Source organism: Penicillium coprophilum (genome assembly GCF_028826855.1).
Source record: "Penicillium coprophilum strain IBT 35676 chromosome Unknown utg000002l_segment0_segment0, whole genome shotgun sequence".
NCBI lineage: Eukaryota > Fungi > Ascomycota > Eurotiomycetes > Eurotiales > Aspergillaceae > Penicillium > Penicillium coprophilum.
This window is the reverse complement of record NW_026622721.1, coordinates 155,344-179,050: the sequence shown is the minus strand read 5'-3', so window position 1 is coordinate 179,050 and position 23,707 is coordinate 155,344. Positions and strand designations below refer to the sequence as shown.

General features: G+C 46.5%; 8 protein-coding genes across 8 annotated transcripts; 5 read left to right on the top strand and 3 right to left on the bottom strand.

Moving 5' to 3' along the window:
- Window positions 1–2,795: 2,795 nt before the first annotated feature.
- Window positions 2,796–3,109, bottom strand: N7500_001462 (uncharacterized protein; the record flags this gene model as incomplete). The annotated part of the gene is made up of 2 exons (XM_056672608.1): window positions 2,796–3,080; window positions 3,104–3,109. 2 exons carry the CDS (start codon window positions 3,107–3,109, stop codon window positions 2,796–2,798), a joined length of 291 nt encoding a protein of 96 aa, XP_056536127.1.
- A 2,165-nt stretch (window positions 3,110–5,274) lies between these two features.
- Window positions 5,275–7,059, top strand: N7500_001461 (fungal specific transcription factor domain-containing protein; the record flags this gene model as incomplete). The annotated part of the gene is made up of 1 exon (XM_056672607.1): window positions 5,275–7,059. One exon carries the CDS (start codon window positions 5,275–5,277, stop codon window positions 7,057–7,059), a length of 1,785 nt encoding a protein of 594 aa, XP_056536126.1.
- Window positions 7,060–7,349: 290 nt separating this feature from the next.
- On the bottom strand, window positions 7,350–7,583 carry N7500_001460 (S-adenosyl-L-methionine dependent methyltransferase; the record flags this gene model as incomplete). Its single annotated transcript, XM_056672606.1, has 1 exon — window positions 7,350–7,583. One exon carries the CDS (start codon window positions 7,581–7,583, stop codon window positions 7,350–7,352), a length of 234 nt encoding a protein of 77 aa, XP_056536125.1.
- Window positions 7,584–8,424: 841 nt separating this feature from the next.
- Window positions 8,425–9,732, top strand: N7500_001459 (FAD-dependent monooxygenase nscC; the record flags this gene model as incomplete). Its single annotated transcript, XM_056672605.1, has 4 exons — window positions 8,425–8,523; window positions 8,553–8,661; window positions 8,707–8,750; window positions 9,586–9,732. 4 exons carry the CDS (start codon window positions 8,425–8,427, stop codon window positions 9,730–9,732), a joined length of 399 nt encoding a protein of 132 aa, XP_056536124.1.
- A 450-nt stretch (window positions 9,733–10,182) lies between these two features.
- On the bottom strand, window positions 10,183–11,840 carry N7500_001458 (MFS transporter; the record flags this gene model as incomplete). Its single annotated transcript, XM_056672604.1, has 4 exons — window positions 10,183–11,161; window positions 11,217–11,626; window positions 11,686–11,747; window positions 11,795–11,840. 4 exons carry the CDS (start codon window positions 11,838–11,840, stop codon window positions 10,183–10,185), a joined length of 1,497 nt encoding a protein of 498 aa, XP_056536123.1.
- A 1,716-nt stretch (window positions 11,841–13,556) lies between these two features.
- Window positions 13,557–14,963, top strand: N7500_001457 (alpha/beta hydrolase; the record flags this gene model as incomplete). The annotated part of the gene is made up of 3 exons (XM_056672603.1): window positions 13,557–13,889; window positions 13,942–14,377; window positions 14,944–14,963. The coding sequence occupies 3 exons, from the start codon at window positions 13,557–13,559 to the stop codon at window positions 14,961–14,963; spliced, it is 789 nt and encodes a 262-aa protein (XP_056536122.1).
- Window positions 14,964–17,108: 2,145 nt separating this feature from the next.
- On the top strand, window positions 17,109–18,906 carry N7500_001456 (MIP/aquaporin family protein; the record flags this gene model as incomplete). Its single annotated transcript, XM_056672602.1, has 2 exons — window positions 17,109–17,141; window positions 17,197–18,906. The coding sequence occupies 2 exons, from the start codon at window positions 17,109–17,111 to the stop codon at window positions 18,904–18,906; spliced, it is 1,743 nt and encodes a 580-aa protein (XP_056536121.1).
- An 803-nt stretch (window positions 18,907–19,709) lies between these two features.
- Window positions 19,710–23,467, top strand: N7500_001455 (uncharacterized protein; the record flags this gene model as incomplete). The annotated part of the gene is made up of 4 exons (XM_056672601.1): window positions 19,710–20,064; window positions 20,483–20,578; window positions 20,730–22,413; window positions 22,471–23,467. 4 exons carry the CDS (start codon window positions 19,710–19,712, stop codon window positions 23,465–23,467), a joined length of 3,132 nt encoding a protein of 1,043 aa, XP_056536120.1.
- Window positions 23,468–23,707: the final 240 nt, after the last annotated feature.

Here is a 23,707-nt window from a genome sequence, read left to right as displayed (position 1 = left end):
TTAGATATAAAGCTAGGTAGGTAATTCAAGGATTTTAGCAAAAACTAGGTGTTGATTTCCTAGAAACCTTTTCTACTATATATAGAACTAAGTCCTAGTATCTAATATTAATAATAGTAGTTAATAAAGGCTAGCACGTACTACAATATAATATTAAAAATACCTTTGTATATACTAATATAGATACTAAAATATATACTATCCTATCTATAGGAGTATATAATAACCCTAATAAGTGCTATTATCTAAAGAAAGCACTATATAGTCTAAAATAAAGCCCTAGGCTTTAGTATAAATATCTATCTAATATATTAGCTAAATTTGACTTTAAGGTCTTTATATACGATAAAGGTATATATATAAATCCTAAAGATCAATATATACTAATTTATTACGTTAATAATATATTAGTAATATATAAAGATTTAAGCTATATTTATAATATAGTAGCTAAAATAAAGCACTATATAAAGATAGAAGAAATTAGTATAGTATCTATATTCTTAGGTAATAGTATATCTATTAACTATAAAGATAAGATACTATATATAGACTAAAAGGGATATATAGAGAAACTATTAAATAAGTTCTCTATTTATAATAATCCTAGTTATAAGCCTATATAAACACTAGGTAAACTAGGTTTAAAGCTTAAAAAGAATACTATAAATATAAGCCTATAAGATATTAAAGAATATTAGAAACAAATAGGGTCTTTACTCTATTTAGCCCTAAAAACTAGGCCTAATATAACCTTTACTACTATATACTATACTAGATATATAAGTAATCCTAGTAAGGACTATTTTATAGCCCTAAATAGGATTTAGAAATATTTACTAGTATATCCTAATATAGGATTAGTATATAATTACTTAGGTAATAACCTATATATAAAGGGCTATTCTAATACTAATTAGGGTAATAATTTAGATTAACGAAAATCTATATTAGGCTATATATTTAGCCTAAGCCCTAATATAGGGATTAATAACCCTATTAGTTAGAATTCTTAACTATAAAAAACAATAGTAATTAGTAGCTATAAAGCTAAATATATAGTACTTAAAGAAGCTACTAAAGAAGCTATATATCTAGCTAATATATTTAATTTATTAAACACAGAGCTAGATCTAGGATATATATATAGTATACCTACTATCTTAGTTAATAGTGAATTAGCTAAGAAACTAGCTAAGAATCTAGAATTCTATAAACGCTCAAAGTATATTGAAATAATATATTATTTCACAAGGTAAGCTTTATTAGAAGGTAAAATCACTATTAATTAAATACCTTCTAAATATATACTAGTAGACCTTTTAACAAAGAATATTAATAATATCTTATATAAGGCTTTTATAGATCTAGCTAAGCTAGGTACTATATAAAGACCTATAATATATATATTTATACTATATACTTATACTTGTAATCCTTATAAAGATTATAAGGATTAAGGGGGTGTATAAGTATAATAGTAATTGTAAGATATATACTATGGTGTGAGAGTATAAGATATATATTTTACCGGTAGTATCTAAGAGAACCTTAGATATATTATCTACGGTAAACTATATTATGACTCACAATATATCGCCATAAATCTAGGATATCATAATGAAGTCATTATATTATTAATGACTTTCTATGATATTCTATACTGCTAGAGCTTGCCTATATAAGGAATGGAGGATTCCTAGCTAGAAAACAATTAATTAATACAACTTTTCTTACCTCTCACCTATTATTATCTACTTAAGCTAAGTATAAACCTTTCTATATCTTATATAATACAATATTATATAAGATAAAGCTTACCTAATACACCTTCCCCTACAAAATATTATAACCTACTATTAGGCTATAATATTATTTCTGCTAAAGTGCTCACAAGGTATATATAGGGTACTAGAGTATAAGAATCTAGGGATCCTTAGGATCCTATTTCTTCGGTAAGAGTTAGTCTTACACCTTAAGATAAATATGTTTTAGATCCCTTCTCCTAATCGATAAGCCTTTGTATCTTACCCAGTTAATAGGCCTTATACCTGATAATCGTATACTCTTATAGATAGTTACTACTAACTATTTATCTTCTAGTACCCCCTATATATTTCTAATTATCGCGAGATAGGTATTCTAGGTAGTCTACGCCTAGCTAATATTTATAGGGGTATCTTAGACTAGATCTAGTTATTAGCTAATTATATCTATAATAATATTTTTAGAGCCTTTCTAGTAGTAGATAGCTAGTTAATATTCTTAGAGTTCCACGATCTAATATATAAAGTACTTACTATACTCTCTATAGTGTTTAGGTACTATAGGCTTATATTATTAGTAATAATTATTATTTTAAAATAGTTACTATTAATATATTAGTCCTATATATAGATCGATTCTTTAATAGCTAAAAGCTCTTTTTTATATATAGGGTAGTTAAGTTCTACCCTATATAACTTCTAGCTATTATATATAACTAGATAGAGAACTCCTTTATTATCTTCTTATATAAGGACTATACCTAGTGCCTATTTAGAGGTATCTATCTTAATTATAAATAGTTTATTCTAATATAGTTATTTAAGGACTAGTATAGAGATTAATAGCTCTTTAATCTTCTAGAAGGCGCTCTTATAGGCCTCTATCTATATAATTAGATAGAATCGTTTCTTATATAGACTACTATCACTTTCCTTTAATAGCTTATATAGTAGAATATAGATTTTTATAAAGTCTTTAATAAACCTTTGATAGTATATAGCTAATCCTATAAACTATTAAATAAACTATCAAAGAGGATTTCCCCTCATATCTATTGGCATCTCTTTCCCAGAGCCGAGACGTTTTGAAATGCGCCGATCTATAGGACCGAAATTGGCCTCATAGATTCGACCAAAGTTATGACTATACCAGTCCACTACTTGTTTATCCGGACATATATCGAGGATATCGTTGTTAACCTCTAGGTACCCTATCATCAGAGATACCCAAGACCTTAGTGATTCGCCCCACTCAGAAAAACTAGTGTCTATTTCTTCTTCGATTATAGCCTTAACAAAGCTTTCTACTAGTGCCTGTTCCAGTAGATAGTACAGACTGCCATAACTTTAAAACCGCGTTGTCTGCGCTATATCTCCTATTCTAGTCGAAGAGTGGGGGGTATCTTCATAGAGAATATACGCAAAGGAGTTCGGAATCAGGTATACCTATAAGGCTTTTTCTACAGGATCACCCTATAGATAATCAAATACTACACAAGACTAGTCTAAGCGTTTATAGCCAGTATTTATATCCTCTAAAACCTACTATAGGTTTGGATGGTCCTCTATAATTTCGGGAGGAGGGGCGCGATTTAGAACACTTCGGTTAAATCCCGCGCTCTTAAGTTTTTTAATAGCGTCTATATAGTCATCGTCCCGTACCACAACTATAGGGGCCTATAGTGATAGGAATATCGTTAGTAGGAAAAAGGATAGTTAAAATTCTACTACTTAAGGTACAATTTACCCTAACGGCGATAGGTACTCCTAGATACCACATTGCGAGTGCCCCCTAAGGAATCACAGTGAGAGGTTAAAGTGTTTCGCGAAGTCTTATAGAGAGCCTATCAGGCTCGGTCTATCTCGGGCGCCTAAATATATCTATAGTAGGATAGTGGGAAACTGGATTCTGTCTAGTATCTCTCGAGCGGATGTGATGCTTTCCGCGAAATAAACAATATATGATGATTAAGGAGAGGAGGTAAAGAGGATGGTAGAATATAAGAGGTTGTGGCGTAGACTAGGTTGATCAGCCTACGTTCCGCTATTGGCTAGGTCAGGTGAGGCCAGGTGATTTCATTCACTGTCCCAGCTTATCATAATCGATGGCTATACGAAAACCGTCCCACTGCTTATGAGCGATAGGGGTGGTTACATAGTGATACCTATTTACATTTCTTATATCTGCCTAAATCGAGGGCTTGGCTCCACTTTGGGCATTCGCCCAGGGCTCCCCAAGTATTTTTGAACATTACTCAAATATGCGTACTTATTTTGGTTCACACGAAGTCTTTCTCTAAGTTGATCTTCATGTTTATACTATAACGTTTGCACGTACTTGTGGGAATTTGGTGACCATGGAGGTGTTGATAGGCCAACAGAGCTTTCCAATGTGGAATGTGATCCTCAGATTGAAATGGTCGTGGCATTAAGTTACCGCTCCCGTGCCGTGACCTGAAGGCCTACTCTACTACCTACGTAGGAGCCCCGTTTCAGATATTCACCCGCGAACTAAAATAGCACAGTTGCTTCTAGTTTTTCGCCACACTTTTGGCTCCAAAAACCGTGGCCTACTATATGTTGAAAACCGCTATTCTACTTTTACGCTTTCGCGCTTTCGCGCTTTACGCGGTTTCATAACGTTTGACGTTCTTTAAAAGCTACATACTCCCTAGTACCAACGAACCCCGGTCAATCTGACCTAATCGCCTTGTTTCTTCGGAGGTTCCGCGAGGCCACGAGCCCACTAACACGTGATCGAGGCGAGGGGAATTTTTCAAAGGCTTCATCTCCGGCGCTTCTTGATTGCAGAAAGACCAAGGAGGAGAAGAGCGTATGCACCCAGTAGTTTGGCAGCGATGGAACATCGCAGTCCCGCAGTCAAGTCTCCCGTGCGAACGGGCAAGGCAATTCAAAGCCCCCAGCTCAGTTGCGAGCTTTGTCGCAAGCGGAAGGTGAAGTGCGATAAGCTCAACCCATGCACCAACTGTACCACTTCTGGAACTCCTTGTGCTCCCATATTTCGAACGCGACTGCCTCGGGGCCGACATGTCACTCGTCCGCGCCGAATCTCAACGCCTCCGCCCACAGCGGTCCCGGGAGGTCTGGTGCCCATGGCCCAGCCGACCTTTCCAGCCAATGGGAATTTCCAGGAGCGAATCAATCGCCTAGAAACTCTGATTGAAAGTATGAGGTCGGGACTAACATCGGCGGGTTCACGGGAACAGGTATTGCAACTCCTCCAGTTTCATGTGAAAGATTTGTTGACGATGGGATTGACCAGTCGCTTCATTTATCCGATACTTCAACATTTCTCTCGGCTCCTGGAATGAGTCGTCCGAAAAAGGACAATTCGGTTGTTTCTAAACGTTTGACGCTGCAAGGGCCCGATCAGTTTTGGTTAGACTTGATAGAAGAAGTAAGACCTACAAAATAAAACACGGACGAGCGATAAGATCAACGCGAACTCGAATAGGTTCACGGTCTTCGTAACGTGATAAAATCGTCAATGGGCGAAGAACGCCCGATACCCACTTCCCTCCACAACTCCGACGACGACGGACTTCAGGTCCTTGGCCTGCTAGGGAGCAACCTTACTTCCCCCAAACCATTGCGGATCTCATTGGGAAATCTGGCAATTACCAGTAAGCTATGTGAGATCTATCTACAGCAGGTTGATCCGATAATCAAGATCTTGCATCGTCCGTCTTTGAGCAAATGGTTGATGCTCCAAGGGCAATATTTGGCCTATGCTAAGGGAAACCCGGCGACGGAGGCCCTGGGTGCGGCCGTCTGTTTTGCAGCCATTAGTAGTATGACTGAGAGTCAGTGCTCTATCGTGTTTCACGCCAAAAAGTCAGACTTAGTGATCGAGTCTCGCGCTACCTGTGAGATGGCCATCGGGCGGGCAGGATTACTTTCCACTCGCGATATAACCGTACTCCAGGCTTTTGTCCTATATCTGGTACAGATTTGTCCCCAAAACTTGCGACAGCAACGACTGACCTGCCTCAAGGTAGCAAGAAGAACGGTAGATCGCACTCAAGCTGTTTGGACCCTGGTTGCTGTAGCGGTGCGAATCAGCAAAGGTCTCGGTCTCCATCTAGACCCCGAAAATGAGACTTTCTTCAAACAGCAAATGCGAAGACGGCTCTGGTTTACCGTTTGCCTTCTGGACCTGCAGGCTTCATTTTTCCAAGCTTCCGAGCCCCTTATTGGAGTCGACGACTCCACGTCCACTGATCTCCCGCAACACATCAATGACCTGGATTTTGATCCTACTACCACGTCAAGCGAGCCAAGTCGGAAGGGTCTTACGGACACGACTTTTGCACTCGTAACTTATCATGCTCAACAGATGGGGCGTTTACTTAACTTCGCCAGACAGGATCGCAAGGCTGAAGCAGAAGACTCAATCACCACGTCCTCCAGATATCACCCCCGCCATGACGACTCGGAATTGCCACAGCAAATGGCGCGGTGTTTTGAAGAGGAAGCACTTCGCCTCCTTCATTTCTGCGACCCCGAGGCGTCAGCGTATGCGTGGTTTACCTGGCACGGCACACAAACTCTCATTATGACGGCACGACTGGCTGAGATGCGGCCTCTCCAAAGGTCCGGAAAATCGCCACCCCCTCGCCGAGAGGGCAATCCCGACTTGCTGCGTCTCTGCCTTCTTGTTCTGGAGAAAGCATATCAGATGCACACAAATTTCCGCGCAGAAGGGTTTCGCTGGTACGTAACCATACCATGGCATGCCCTGGCGATTGCTATGGCCGAGTGTTATGTGAGCAGTGACTCGAGCTTAGTGCAACAAGCTTGGCCGTTGGTTGAGAAATCATACCTGCACCACGAGGCAACTCAGGGCCAGTCCCCTGATACCCCTCTTGGACAATGGATGCGGCGAACGAGGGAGAAGCTAGCGATGGCAGGGCCAGTTTCATTGGGAAATCCCATGACACCTGGCCAGAACTCAATAAATCCTGTCCCATCAAGACGGGACCTATCCCAGAGCTTAAATGATAGTCGGATAGAATCAGATCGTACATGGCCACACACAGGGCCCACCATGCCAGCGGACCTAGATTCTTCATCACTCCTTCCGCTATCAAATTGGTGCTCTATATCGCCGGCTTTGGATAACTCGTCACCCTTTGCGGCGCCGCCAACGATGACGGGCGTTGTCGACGGAATAGACCCGGGAGCGGAAACCATGTGGGAAGAGCTGTTCTCGGGCATGCCATTCAACGAGATTGCCGGTCCGGATATGTTTTTCTTCGAATCGGGTCGCTAAATTTGAACTAGATGATGAATAGAGGGCGAGCCACCTGGGTATCCCAGAATGATTCGCGAAAGCTTTTAAAGACTTGAAGATTGGATTCATGTAATACTGAAGCTCTACGCTAAATATACTCGGAATAGGAATAAGCAGACATGCACTGGCCAGAAGTTCCATTCGATTCGATGTGTGCGATCTGTTATTTGTGATGTCGCAATAATGATCTGCACACCTATAGAGTGAAGATAACTCCCACAAATCGGCTGTAGTCCAGCACCAGCCACTAGTAAGCCGAATGACATGGACTAGTTGTTGATCGGCCGCGCGGCCCGAAAGATGAAGATCGATCCCACGACCCACGTCTCCACCTGAAGGAAATTCTCACGGAGTGCGCGTTCAAACTCAAACGCGTTATCCTCTTTATTATGGAAGACCCCATGATTCAAACCACCACGTCGGATAAATGCTGCGAACCAGCTGTCTTTCCTGACCCCGCGCCCTAGCACATAAACCCCGTGGATCACGCCGTCGGCGGTCATATTGTTCTTGAGATAGAAGAAGATCCGACATTTATTCGCCACCGGGGCAGGAAGGTAGTGAAGAAGATAGTACATAGACACCGAGTCGAACTTCTCTTCCACCGGTAGCGGCTGGAGGATATTGGCTAAGATGCCATGGGCATCCGGCCGGTTTGACCGAGCGATTGCCACGTTTAGGGTTGGCCTCTTCGTTGTCGATAATAGTCAGCTCTGTGGAAGCCGGAATTTGTGCGTTTCGAAGGTAGTAGCCTATTCCGGCCCCGATATCGAGGTGTTTTTTTGCCGATGTTTGATCGGAATGGTGGGATCAAATAACGGCTGATCTGGCAGCCCCAGGCCCAGGTGCTGACGATGCCTAGGACCCAAATTTCGTATATTGCTAGGCGCCACGGGGTGTAGATTTCTTTTGCAGCTTTCGCTTTGAGTGAGTGCTCGCTGGATGGAGTCAAAGTTGGTTCGAGTGCTGTCATGTCTGCTCGGTTCGTTGGCGATGGCTGAGAGTTTGAGAGAATGTATCGGTTTTAAAGACGGATGAGACATCTTAGATTGTTCGTACTAATGCAATAATATATTGATGATCTCAACGGCTTTGTAACTCACTGTGTCTGACATGCAGATTGTAGATCGTTAGAATCCGACCGAACTTCGGCTTTTAACAGCCTCACTGTCCGACTCATTCGGATCCGAAAGACTTGTTCCGAGCCTAGGGCTCGAGAAGTGGCATCATCCATTCAATAAATAATGTTGATTTCAAAAGGTGGCGGTAAATCTAAGCGCAGCCCAATCCTTCGTTTTACGCTTCAAAATTATTAAGGTTGACGAAATTACCGAAAAGAGAAAGATGAACGGCACTCGATCACACCCAATTCTCATCATCGGCGCTGGTATCTCTGGTATCACCACAGGGCGGTTGCTTACCAATGCTGGCATCCCTAACATTGTGTTTGATGCATCCACCCCGGATCGCAGCCATTTGCTATCAGTCTCCGCGAGTGGGGATACTCGTCCCTCCTCACAGCTCTTGGAGATCTACCGCTCTGCAGCTTGACTCGCGGTGCGGCTCCAGACAGACTTCTTGGTGGGACTGGCTGAATCGACCAAGCGCCACGAGACAATCATACAGGGAAGGTATTGGTGGCGCCTGAGCTGGAACAGAAACAGTCAATTGTAAGGGTGAACCGCACTGCTCTACGCACGTGGATTTCGGATAGTGGTGAAGAGGACATGGATATCAGATACGACCATCGTTTTCAAAGTGTCGAGGGGACTGTGGGTAGCCTTAGTGTGACTTTTGAGAACGGCGCTCGCTACCGAGGGTCGCTGCTAATCGCGGCAGATGGCGTCCATTCTACTTGTATGGTAATCTTGTTCTGCAGAATTTTGCTTTTTCACTGACATCAAAGTCCAGTGAGGTCCCAGATCCTGCCTCACATCTGCCCGGATATTGTTCCTGTCGTCGTCTATCACGGCGAGTTGCGACTCCCACGGTCTCAATTCGATCAGCTTATCCGTCCTCACTGTGGACCCTCGAACATCCTTGCTGGAGTTGGCGATGACTTCAACACCCCCATAACCATCTGCAATATCACTCCTAATCGCGTCCATCTGGATTGGTCGTATTCAAGACCAAGAGTGGGAGAAACCGACCCTCTCTATCGACCCAACATCACTCCAGCCGAAGCCAAGGAGGTTCCATCTGCCCTTCTGGAAGAGATCGACTCTCGTCAGTTGGCAGAGCCGTGGTCACAGCTGCTCAATGCCGAGGCTCTAGCACGACATCATGTTTTCAATTGGGTGAGTCGGAGCGTGTCTGTCAGCCGCGAGGATTTAAATGCCAGTGCACAGCAAGGAATAGTATTTGTAGGGGACTCATGGCATGCGATGCCCATTGTTGGAGGAGAGGGGGGAACGATGCGCATGTGGATGGAGTTGAATTAGCAGAAGCATTGACAGGTGAGCCTGGAGATCTGGTTCGCGCATCCACCATGTAATGTACTATGAGCGCTCTTGGAAGCGATGTCATGAGGCTGTGAGACGGTCCCAGCAACGGTTCTTCCAGCTTCATCGGCCCATGAAAGATTGGCAAGTAATTGCAGAAAAGAAGAGAAGGTTAACGGACCAGGTTGTGGCAGGAAAAGCTCTGGGATAGCCAAAACTGGAAGTGTCCGCGTTTGTTTGAGGTTTAGCTAGATCGCTATATTATACACCCTTGACTCTTCTGTCACCCGATCAAGCCCATATCCTTGCTGGAGACTGGAGTGGGTTGAGAACTGGACCCTCTCTTCAGATCTCGAGGCATATGTCTGATAGGCTACTGCGAGACATTATAGCTCACTTTGAAAAAAAAAAAAAAAAAAAATACTGTATACCCCGGTGGTATTCCATGGTTGACAATATTCTACACTCCAATGGCAATGAAAAGTGAGCTACAGAAAGAGGACAAAAGGAGATTGTTTATCATTAAAAGGAGAGCTACAGCGATATTGATATAAATGTACAATTGAGATCATAAAGGGGAGATCACCGAGGGAGGAGTCTAGAAAGTCGCTCATAATACCGAGCGAAGAGCAAAACATGAAACAGAGAGCATGAGCTTGACTTAACCGGAAGCATACTGGGATATCGTACAAAGTCTTGCTCCGTAGAACCAGAAGATAAATGGAGCAGGAACTCCAATGACAATACTTAGCAGCGCCAATAAAGTGTTCCCCCAGCCGTAATGTAGAGCGGAATACATGTAGGGCGCAAAGAGAGGAAACCCAAAGCCAGCAAGACTGCGCAGAACCACAGCTGCAGCCATTCCACTGGCAGCAACTTCGGCAAAACTGTCAATGAGATATGTCTGCATGCACTGCAAACAAATGATCGAACCGACGGAGAAGATGGCAATTCCTATATTTGGCATAATCCAGTGAATTTTTGCCTGCACGCTCCAGCCATACCAGAACAGTCCAACTGGAATGAATAGAGACCCGAAAAACATGGCAGGAATGCGAAATTCTGGAGCACCGGTGTTGTTTCGCTTCATCTTAAGCTGGCGGTAGATTCGGCCGCTCAGTCTAGCGTTTACCTGTGCGCCTATCACGAAGCCGACGCCCAGTGAAATATAGTTCAGGCTTGCAATGCCGACGCTTTCGTTGTAAACGCCTTCCCAGACTCCGGGGAATGTGGATAAGAGCAAATAGAACAATCCGAAGAGATAAGCCATGTACAGGGCAATCACTTGAACGATTGGCTGTGTGATCAGTAGCTTGAATGGTCGCACCAGGGCTGTTCTTAAAATTGCCAACAAGCTTTGATTCGAGTCAAACTCTGTGTGATATCGCAAACCATCAGACTCTTTGCTGAGTGATTTTGCTCGGCGTTTCAGAATCGTGGGTTTATGGGTTTCTGGGAGAAATGCCAGGCCGATGAGTTGAATCACCGCGCCGGCGGTGCTGCTTGCCCAGAAAATCCAGCGCCAGGTGACTGTTTCAGTAATGAAACCACCTGCGATGGGGCCAACAACAGGACCGAGGAGGGGCGCCAAGCTGTAAATCCCAACAGCTTTGCCTCGCTCGTCGGCATTCCAACAGTCGCTGGCAAGGTATGTTAGGTTTCATGAATAAGATTTGTAGAACTGGGGAGGCTTACCTCAAAACACCTCCTCCAATGGCCAACGGAGCACTTCCTGCAATTCCACTCATGAATCGAAAGGCGATTAACTGACCCGGAGTCTCTGCAAATCCACAGCCCAAGTTCCAACACACGTAACAAAGGTTGCTGAACTGCAAGACGTAGGCTCTTCCGAAAATCTCAGAGAGGGGACCAAAGCAAAACGGGCCCACTGCATAGGCCAAGACAAAGATGGAGAGGGCCATTTGACTCTCAATCTCTGTTTTGATCTTCAATTCCGCAGCCATCTTGGTCAACGCGGGGGCGACCATGGAAGAAGAGACTGGCGAAATAAAAGTAAATAAGGAGACGGTAATGGTGACCGCCCATTTCTTCTTTAGAGCCCAATTTTGCGGGTTCTCTTGTTCATCGAGTGAAGACCAGGAGACCTGTAACATAATCCTCCTTGAGCTGCTGGACTCAAATCCGTAATTAGAGTGATACTCACCAGGTGGGAGTTTTGCTCAGGACTTATTGTTCCGGAGTCCGGATGGTTTGAAGGTACTTGCTCTGAAAGAAATGCTATAGTTAGATATGGCCTCAAAAGAAGTTCATACCTGCAAAGGATACATAGGATCCTAATATACCTTTCTTAGCCACCATTCTCAGGCTGTGGACTTTGTGTGAAGATGATGTGGGACGAAAATGAGGACCGATGAATCACAAAATGCTCAAGGTCTCATAGTTCAATACTCTCTCGGCTTTTAACGAGACTTACAGGGGTCTTAAAATCCGAGACGCCAGAAATATCAGGCATCAACTCTATGTCGGAGCATACGAATTGGCATACCAGAGATTTAGTTCATCTAGTTTGTTCAGTAATTTTGAATGAGTAATCCGTAGCCTATATAAAGTGCTAGGAAAGCGGATACTATAATATAAAAATTTTAACACTATTGATATATTTTAGGATACAATTGTGTTTGATAACATATTGTGGCCTTGGGCAGTAAATACTCTCACGCTTCCTTTTCATTCCCTTTCGCCCAACAGATATCCACTATATTCACGGATTTATTAATCGCGAAGATGGATCCCTTCGCAAAATTCCCAACCGAAATTATTTGTCAAATTCTGGATTTTTGTTGCGACTTCACTAGCTTGGACGGTCTTCAACAAATATCTCCCATAGTGAAGGAAGCTTTCAACGGCTGGTTTAAAAACATCACCGAAAACGTCCTGAGGAATTGCTCCCTCGCCTCGCACGGGCTTCATTACTATTTCACGCTCCTAGCCTCTATTCTATCGACATCATTCACTCCGTAAGCCCTACTAGAAGAACTCGCTAGATCACCAGCGGATATTATACGACCTATTTCCCTTTCCACCACCCACTCACTAGCCGCGGTCTATCAGACTGTAAATATAGCAGCGAAAATATATCTCACTACCTGTGCTTATCTTCAGCGTTTCATTAGTCATCTCGAGTCCGCAGAGCCCCGCCGTCCTATAGCTTCCGATACCAAAGTTATCGATTGGGTGAAAAGAATACTTCCACCACCAGGTGGCGAGCTTATCCAATTCGATATTGATCTACCATCATGGATCGAGACTTATCGGACACATCGAGGAGAGATCTAAACCTTGGAGCCACCCTGCAGAAGTAGGATCCGGGGCCTCACAACACTTAGTAGATGCCGGACATCTTTTTTTGTGCAAATATTTTAGTGACCCGATAGTTAACTACATTATGTTCATAGTATAACCAGTTAATGTATTTGGGTTGCCCACATCAATAGACAGTGGTGAGGCCTTGAGATTTCAACTTCTAAGAAAAGTCAATTGGACCTGACATTATATCGTCAACTACCTTGGCTACACTGACGGCCGATACTCGCTATATAGCAATAATGGCGATTTTGCCTTGAAAATTGAATTTCATGACCCTGGACGGCAGATATTATGTGGTGTGCCGAGCTGCAGTGCCATTACCACAGATTTCAGGCGTGATAGCGTGGTTAGAATGCAAACACGTCAAATTACATTCATGAACACCGCAGCAGTTTGCGGGTATTGGATCTCAGCTCAGCCACTCAACCTGACGATCAGGTACTTACCACAAATCCACAGGCGCGGTCTGAGAGCAGCAGGTTTCCTCCGGGAAGCCGTATACTGACCGCTCCGAGTCCGAAGGCATTCTGCTTTTTCCCCCGAACGGGATTTTCGAGATTGCACACAACTACGTCATGAAGTATCCCGTCGAAGCCAGAGAGCTGCGCCTTTAGAAGAGCACACACCTTATCGGCTCTTGCCAGTTTGGTTCTATAATCAATCCCAGTCATCGATTTCTGTTCAGATCTTCGTTATTTTCTCACTACAATGTCTCCACCAACCAAGGTCATCTTTCCATCTTTTATGCTGCAGATCAGCGGCGAGCTCTATGCTCCTGTTGCTGGCTCCCCTGATCGCAAGGGCGCTGCAGTTGTGATCAGTCACCCTATGACCGGTGTCAAAGAGCAAACTTCTGCAGACCATGCTCTATTGCTTTCTAAAGCTGGTTCTTATGCCCTCACGTTCGACGCGGGGTACCAGGGCGAAAGCACCGGTCAGCCGCGTGGCCTTGAAGACCCTCACCAGAGAATAGAAGACAATAAGGCTGCTGTGAGCTACCTGACCACGCTTGAGGGCAAGGTTGATCCTAGCCGTATTGGCGTCCTTGGAATTTGCGCTTCGGGTGGTTATACGTCCGTCCTATGCCGCGCAGAGTGACTCGCGAATCAAGGCCCTGGCTACTGTTAGTGCCGCTTGCGTCGGTCGCATGACTCGCAATGGAGGTCTATACAAGGAGAATAACAAGGAACTCCCCGAGGCTATTGCTGGAGCTCTTCAAGCGGCCGGAGAATGGCGAACTCAGGAGGCTCGCGGACCTCATTCGGAAGCACCACCCATGTTCAGTACCGATCTCAAGCGGATTCCTCATGATGCCGACTCTTTCTTCAAGGATGCAGCCAGTTACTATGGATCCAAGCGTGGAAGTAATCCAAGGTCGGACCAGAAAGTCCCTCCTTCCAGCTACGACCTCATGGTCAGCTACGATTCATTCAATTTCCAACACCTGATCTCCCCACGACCATTGCTCATGGTCGCCGGAATCAACGCTCAGACTCTTCACTTCAGTGAAGACGCAATTGCTGCAGCCCGTGAGCCCAAGGAGCTCTTCATTGTCGAAGGAAGGAACCATTTCGATCTCTATGATGATCTTACGGTATCTGGCCCAAAACTTGTGCAATTTTTCGAAAAGAACCTTAGTTTCTAAAGCCCGTTAATTGTGTTCTAAGGGCTAGTCAACCTACTTTATATAAGGTAGTATACTCTTTCTTTAAACATCTAGTTCTCCTGAGTCTCTTTGACTTCCAATTTATTATTATCTACGAGCTTAGGTAGGGGTAATTATTCTAGTTTCCCTTCTTTCTATTACTATACTTATAGTAGCTAGATAAGAAACATATTATAAATCGCCTTATATTTATCTTGGAGTTTGTGTTAGTATACTTATTTTCCTATGAATTAAAGGATCTTAAATAGTCCTATGTATCTTAGGGATGGCTCCTTTATAGTTCCTTCTTTTAGTTACAGGTTCTTTATTCATAGTACTACTAGATTATTCTTTTTCAATAATTTTTCCTTCGCGGGTTGACTTAGGGATATCGGTATTCACGGTCATATGTTGAGCAAATCCTACAATTCCTTACAACACACCCTTCAGTGGTTTCTTCCACTTCTTAGCGGTTGCTTTTGCAGATTCGTACCAATTGTCATCATCGAATGAGACCATACCATCCTCCAATTTAACGGTTTTCTCCACAATCTCCAGCTTACGTTCGCGTTGTGCAATAAATACGCTCTTCTTTGCTGGAAGATTGTCCCTCTCGCGCTCCGCCTAAATATACACTAGCGCTCTCTTAGCTTATACAAGAAGATTTCCTCTAAGAATAGTAGGTGGTTGTCACACGTGTTGATTAGGATATTGGTTGCCTAAAGTAGAAGTTTAGTGTGCTGTATCTCGCTGTGCGCGACCAAATACTAGGGGATCTGTTATATCCCTAATCAGTCATCGCTTTGGCTAATTCTTGTAAATTTTGTGGCCTAGTGGTTACTCCAAGCACAGTGTGCTCGGGTAAGAAGGAAGTATTGTAAGCGCTCTCGATACTATAGATAAACTCTAAGAAGGTGCAGATAGTACCAGTCTCCGGGTTGCACCGACTACCCAGGGTGCGATGATCTCCATTGATAGCGACGTCGGCCAAATAACCGTGATCAACGCCACAGCCCCATTGATGACATTAAGGATTGTCATGCCCCATGTAATCCCAAAATCCCGAATAATTTTCTTGGGGTCCAAACCCACATGGGCGGATCGCCATCGGAAATTACACCTCTAATTCACTACTGAGGATAGTTGTCTACTCATATCGATCAGCCCGGTCTAGTCTAATTGTATTTTCATACAGTTTTGAACTATCACTAGGAGAACACTGTGGTCGTCGGAGGAATCAGGGTCATAGGGTGTACGGAGTACGCGTGTACGTCAATCATGATACTTCCGATGTCTCCTTTGCTTTACTACAAGGACAGTTTCTGATTGACTTTACGAAGAGTCACTGACATCTATCGCCAGTGCGTATAGTATGAGTTTGAGCTCCCTACCCGATTCAAGTCTTGTACTGCCAGAGTTTGACATTCCATCCCAACACCTCCAATATTCGACCTAATAGGGTAATTTTACCCGCAGATCTTGGAACGGGCCGGGAAGCCGAAATCGCACACATGCAAAGTGCATTTGATTAGTCATGTCCATTTTAGGTAAATTGATAATTGTCAATTTTGCGAGTTCCACCTCACCGTACAATACAACATACTCCGTACCTCCATACGCCGTACTCCGTACAGCCTGTCACTGCCGAGTGCTAAGCTTTGCACGTGATCCCCTAGTCGGCTCTAGCCGGGAATACCGGATAGACGGCCGCTTATGCGGCTTTTTGTGTCTTCAGGGCTCTTGGGTAGGCTATTCAGCGGTCCATGTGAGATTCTTCTCAAAATTTTTGAGTCCCTCTTCCCAATTTGAGGGACGACGACAGAAGACGGGAAAAAGACAAATACATTTTGTGAATCGAAATTTTTCCGACATATACGGAGTCACCGGGGATTACTCCATTTTATAGACCTCCCAATCAATATCAGAAATTCAAGATCATCCAAAAAAAGTAGGTATCCCGAGATTGGCCGAGGCGACAAATCAAGAAACCAACGCACGATGACAGAGCCAACGACTCGCCAGCGAATTTATATGTAACAGCAGGCCCCAACAAAGCCGTCGAAATTGATACACAGATTTGATAATCGTCAAGACACTGTAACGGTTCAATGGGATCTTTAGTTCCCATCAAAGACAAGAAACTGTCAAATGATGTCAACTGCTGAAATATCTCATCGGGCCTGATATGTCGAGAGCTGTGATATCAACCCGGCCGAGAACGTCACCCATTGCATGCACATATGCCCATACACGCCACCGCTTTCAAAATATATCAAATATAAAAAAAGGGGAATGTGTAAAAAACAATGAATACCAATGAATACCAATGAATACCAGTGATCAGTATTGACAATACTCCGAAGAAGCTTTGTGGCGTGCAGGTGCATTACCCTTCTCGGCCGGGCTTGCGTAAAGTAGGGTACGCTCCACCTTATACGCCAATTGAGTTCCTTGAAGATCCACGAGCCATTAGGAAATTGGATGGGGTTGGAAAAAAACCGGTAAAGTTCTCTCTCTCTTGTTTTCCTTGGTCCTTTGCTTGTTGTGCTGTTGTGTTTCTAAGGAACACTTACCCATTCACATAATCGGGTAAGCCATCTCAGATCAGAGTCACTATGGACAGGGAATCTGGTCGCCCAAGGGCGAGAGTGAGTCAAACCAAGCACACGGAGTAAATGATCATCTAATTTATACTCCTCTCAGTCAGATGTTCAACCGCGGTCACCTGCCCGGAACCGAGCTGCCAACGATGCAGATTATATCTCACCTTTGAGAGTTCGCACTGATGATGATAGCGGGATCCGAAGATATAGCTCGGTAGGCTCAAGACGCAGCAACGGAAGCGCAATACCCAGCTTGGCTCCCCGGACTACTCTGGCGCAACGCACCCAAGGAAAATTCACCTTGGCTGGACCGGATGCAACCCCCCAGCTGCGATTAGCCCAGGAACCCTTTGTCCAACCCGGATATGCAGACTTGAATCCCTCCTATGAACAGGCTTCCAATGCCAGACCGGTCTGGTCCCTGGCAAAGCCGCTGCCTCGTGTGGTGCGGCCGAGCATGGTGCCCACCAAGGAGGAGCTATTACAGAACCTGGCCAACGCCCAGCGTCCCGCAGAGAACTCGCAGAAACTTGGGCTTGAGGTTGACCCGAATGATCTTGAGCAGGGTCGTATCGATAAGTCTTCCGATCCGCGCAAAATGGCTGCTCAGGTTGAGGATGCGCGTCTGCAACGTGAGAATAATTTTATGAATAAGATTCTCACGGGTGATGGCACATCTGCGAGACAGACCTCACGCATTTCGCGTACTTCCTCAACCAGAGCAAGACGCCCTTCGGCTTGGGACCTGCCCCCAGATCAACTGTCCACTGTCCAGGAGGGAGATCATTCAAGCAGCCATGAACCAGAGGAGCGCTCTGAGCTCGGGGATGATCAGCCAGAAAATGAAGACCTGGGTGCGAGACTGGACGATATCTTAGAACTTCCCGAATTGGAGAAGGGAGGCTACCCTGAAGACCTACACCCGCTCGTGCAGGAACTGGTCGAGGATGAAGTGCATAATAATCACACCACCTGGTCCGTCATCCGTACACACCACCGTGAGGCTCTTGCCGAGGCCCTGGGTGTGTTTATCCAGCTGACTATGGGTTTCTGCGCCGACTTGTCCGTCACCGTCGCTAATCAGGGCAATCCCAACACCACCGCCTGGGCCTGGGGCTTGGCATCTATGATGGCCATCTACATTTCTGGTGGTGTTTCCGGAGCCCACCTCAACCCCGTCGTGACCCTGGTGCTATGGTTCTTCCGTGGTTTCCCCAAACGCAAGATACCCGAGTATTTCGCTGCCCAGTTCCTGGCCGCCTTTGTTTCGGGTTTTGTTGCGTATGGATTATATTACGAATCCATTCAGAACTACCTCCTGCTCAACCCAGACACCGCTATCATTAACAGCTTTGTGACGAATTCGCGTGAGTCATGGGTCGGTTCTGCCACAGCGTTCTTCAATGAGTTTTTCGCTACGGCCTGTTTGACCGTCACTGTCCTGGCGCTTGGTGATGACCAGAATGCTCCACCTGGTGCTGGTATGAACTCGCTGGTTATTGGGCTTGTCATTACCTGTCTGAACATGTGTTTTGCTTACCAGACCGGAGCGGCAATGAACCCGAGTCGCGACTTTGGCCCTCGGCTTGCGCTTCTCGCTGTCGGTTACCCTAGCACCATGTTTACTAATCCTTACTGGTTCTATGGGCCTTGGGCTGGGACTTTAACTGGTGGATTTTTAGGTGCTTTCCTATATGACTTCTTCATTTTCACTGGCGGTGAATCTCCCGTCAACTACCCACTTGAGCGCATCCAGCGCGCCGTGACCAAGAGTTGGATGAAGTGGAAGCGCCGACTGAAATTGGAGTAAGAGTGAGGTTCCACAGTCGAGTGTTGAATATTGTGTTTCCTATGACGTTTGAGGATCACTGATTGGTTCGTTTTATGTCTCCTACCATTTTGTATCTCGGTATTTCCAGACATGTCTGGTTGAAGCGGTTCAATATAGAGTATACCCAAAGCCTAGTACAATAGGACAGTTTTTCAAATTTCATGCCCAAGCAAAGTCATCCTAGCAGATTTCCTGCATATGCAAGTCTCCCAACAGGCCTAGCACGTACATCCTAGCAAGGAACAGGTAATACAAGACACAAACTCCAGGATTTAGAAAATAGGTATGGACCTAAATGCCTAAGAAAAAAAAAGAATACGTTTGAACTGCCACTTTTTTTTTCTCTCTTGCTATTTCTTTTCATATTTCTTTTGATATTGCTTTTTTTTAATATCGATGCATGTCAAATGTACACATCTATATCTGTCCAATGTACTCCGTACGCAATCCCCGCATGCAAGATAGACAGAGTCTTGGCCCTCACGCTAAAGACACCGTCATCGCCTCACCGTTTTTTTCTCCGTTTCCCCCCAACTTTGGAAGAAATTTCTCAAGAATTTATTTTGAATTGACTGTGGCCACATTATTCACATTACCCGCCTGAACGCCTTCTTTCTGCACGCTCCCATCGTCTCGTGCTATCAGGTCGCGCGCTCAACCGATCCTGCAGCGCTGGCCCATTTCGATTACCTCTTACATCTCAGTGTTCCACCGCCATTCTGTTCTTTTATTTCTTCCTATCGTCTATCTTACTCTAGTTACTGCCCAACGCATCTTCGGACATGGAATACCGACGACTACAGCACTCATACCCGCCACGGCCTTCACCGTTGGGGGCCTCGCAAGAACCACGCGATCCACGACAGTTCGCTGTGCCTTTTACCGAGTCTCATCAACTAGAGACCGACAAGCCCCGCCCGTACCCTTCTTCCTCTTCAAATGCTACGCCCTCTCCGTCACCGCTCTATCAGTCAGCCACTTCGCGAACGAATACTTCTCGCGGCGATACTTCCAGCGCATACTTGCCGAGGAACGGCTCAACACAAGCACACCGTCGGTATGGGAGTCTTGAAACGAGGAATCATGAACAAACACATCGAAGGAATAATTCGCAACCTCAGGTCCGATATCGTGAAGGTAGGTGATATCTCCAGTTTTGTGTTTACTTTCCAGAGAGTTTCCCCCCAGATTGAGAATTCCAAGGATCGGACTTCTGCCGTGGCCTCCACTTTTGTCGCAGTTCACTTTCTGAGAATGTGCGACCGAAGGAATGGGTCTTTGTTATCATTGGACTTAAGCCAGAAACCACGCGACATAACAAATCCCATTCCAAACATCCTCCCTATTCTCCCAAACACACTGGCCCCCTAATGGATTTTCCCCGGTGGCGCAGATCGACTGGACGACAGCTCGGGAGCGCTAGTCCAGGTCAGGTCTAGCGTGTCCAGAGGAGCCCCTGCCCTTTTGGGACTAGCGTGGGAGCTTCCGGAGTCACGGGTTCTCCTCGATCTGGCCCTTGCTTTCCCTTTTTGAACTGTTGCTCACTCGTCCACAGGGCTTTTAGGTGCTTCCGTTATGAATCATACGCCACCACAACCCGAAACAACGCGTCGTACTTCCCAGGGTAGCAGTAGGAGTCCCGGATTTCCTGGTGAGCACCCGACTTGGGCCCGAAAGCCCCGTGCTACCGTCCTTTGTCGCGAAACATTTTGATTTCGTCACTCATCCGATCGGGACATGCGCGGTCATCTTAGAATCTCCTTCTATCAACAAATATTTGCTAACGTGATCCCATCTCATAGCTTCGAACGAACAGTCCGCACCGGCATTTGGAAATCGCCAAATGCCGCCCCCATCTCCTCCACACTCATATTCGTCGCGAGCACAACCAACCCACGCGCCTGGCGGGTCTTTGATGTCGCGCGATATACCTAACGGTCAAGCGCACCGACCGGGCAGCAGCATGTCCATTTCCGCAATGTTAGGCTCGGACCCGGATCGACCTGCACGAGAACCTGCACGGGAATCTGCGCCGTTCTTTTCGCGACCACCCGCATCGTCAATATTCGGTAATGCACCCTCATCCTCATCTTCCGCCGCCATGTCTCCGCCCACTGCCACTGCAAGACCCTCACCGCTCGATAATTCTTTCTTCCGTCGTTCACATACACCGGAGAAGCCATTTTCCAAGCCCCAAGGCGCCCGTACATACCGGTCTGGGTCCGGTGGAGGCTCCAGTCTTCTTGGTGGAGAGCAGTCTGTATTCGGAGGCCTGACGCGCTCGTCACTCTCACAGTATCCAGAGAAGCCACACTCGACACACCCTTCGCCTCGGATGTCCACGGCAGAGCCACCGTACAACGAACCGCGTCGCATGAGTCTCAGCGGTCCGATCGCGCGGCCCAGTAGCCAGCCACCCCATGCAGATGCACCCACACGACCCCCTGGCTACAGTCCAATCTCCCAACCCGGAGGGGTCGCAGATCGCACCTTCGAGTCCGGCCCTCGGCCTGCATCTGGGTCGTACGGAACTCATGATCCACAACATGGTCGGTTTTCAAACATGTTTGGCGAGCGGCGCTCGGAGGATACTGCACAACGGGAACGAGAACGAGCTCCAACTCATGGATCCGATGCCAAGTTGACCCAGTCTGGATCATATCGGTATGGCTCCCACTACGGTGAACGCGACCCGCTCGATCGTCACCAAAGCGGTTCTACATGGGACCACGGTCGCTCCCACCCTCCATCGCCGGAGAGCAAACGCTTCCCTGCACCTGAGCATGGGTCGGGTTTCGGGTTCGGAGCCATTCAAAGCTACACAAAATCACTAGGGTCGCAACCGGGTGGGAATAGACAATCTCAGATCTCTCTTCAGTCTCGAAACAGTCAGCCAACTCCTCCGCCGTCTCATGATCCATATCTCAGACACCAAGGGCAGCCTCCACGGATAGGGTCTACTCCTACTATCTCCGCATCGACGGCTGCCGCATCATCGGGTCTAGCAGCCCTGGCCGATGAGGGACGACGCAAAGGAAGCGAGGAGCTGCTCCACCATCGCAGCCTGCTGGCTGTTGGTGCTGGTGGGAAACGCGGTGGTCGTGCGTCACCCCTTCCCCAAGCTGTGCAAGGCGCTCAAGCTCCATACATTGGTCCCGCTGGAGAGCCAGCAATTAAGAACGAACTGGGACGGGTTTTCTCTGGTATCGGCAGTGGGGTCGGTGGAGTCACCGCGGCCACTGGTGGCAGTGGACCATCGACCCCGTTGGGATCTAGCCCTTTCAAACGTGATAGCCTCACAGGTCGCTCGAATGGAGAAGGGATGGATGAGACGTCCAAGCTCGCTCGGCCATCCTCTGCAGCTGGTAGACGGTCGAGAAAGTCACGCGACGAGGAGCAGATGGATTTGGAGGCCAATGATGCTCGAGGCATACTATCGGCACGTAACGCCCGTCGCTCTCGGCATTCCCACCATCATCACCATCAGTATGTCCTACTCAACCAAGTACTATTCTTGTCGTTCACATGCTAACATTCTTCTAGCCACCACCATCATCGTCACAAGGCAGACGAAGAGGCGGCTACCTTGAGTTCCCTTCAACGTCCTACCTTCTTCCATCGAACATCTCCAGCGGATCCTTCTGCCCCACACCATCACCACCAACATCACCATCACCATCATCACCATGTTTCTCGACCAGCCGCGATTCCGGCTGCATCGCCTATCCGCGAGCCTCGTACTACCGTGAACCTGGAGCCGTTGCTTTCTAGTGTGGCCCATCTTCCCCGGCATCATCTTGGCTCAACGCTCTACACGCCTCGCATCAGTACGCCTACTGCCAAGTCCTCTTTGGATAGCTCCAAGTTTGGATACACAACAACCCCCCAGCCCCTTCCCCGCTTTGAGCAGCGAGAGAATTGCACATTTACTGTCCGAGTTCCCCGTTTCCGAATCGATCAATCCCACCGTGAGGAAATATGCGCCCGGCGCGCCCTCTGGGGCACCGGTGTTTATACAGACGACTCAGACCCGGTCGCCGCTGCCATCCACTCCGGCTTCATTCGCGGTGCGTGGGGTGAAGACGTGGATGAGTCAATGCTTGATCTCGAGATTAAAGATACCTATCACCACGCACCTCCGCCCGAAGCCACTGCTGACGGTTCCCCGACCAAGGGCCCACGCCTCCCCCCGGTCCCTCCACCGGACAGGGACTTGCACATCACCCTGCTTGTTCTTCCCCGCGTGGCCCAGTATGACAGCGCTCTTCTTTTTGGCCTGAAGTCCCGCAAATGGGACGGTCATCACGACGGCATGAGCTTCAAGGTCCATGCCGTGGACTGGGTTGACGAGGGCGTTGCGCGCGGCGAAGAGCGCAGTGGTGAGGCCCGTCGCAAACGTCTCCGCACGCTTATGCAGACTGGCCGCATCTGTACCGGACCTGCTATGGCTAAACTGGATGAGCTACGCCGCAGCGGGGTGCAGGTACCTCGCGCTATTGATAGCCAGGATCAAGCCGCACCCGTGCAACCAGTCTCCTAATGGTCTGGGTTTCACTTATGTTGGATCAAGTATTCCAGATGCCTACATGACTTTGTGTTTTCATTTTTGTATTTCCTTTTGCCCGTGTGCCCTAGTCGGTGTACATGATGTTAGGTGGCTTTTACTCTTCTTGTTATTTTTCGTTTTGATTTGATTGGCCGGGTCAACGGGATCGGATGAAAGGGAGATCTTGATTTTATCTTCCCATCTATACATAATCTGATATTTTTTTTCTATTTC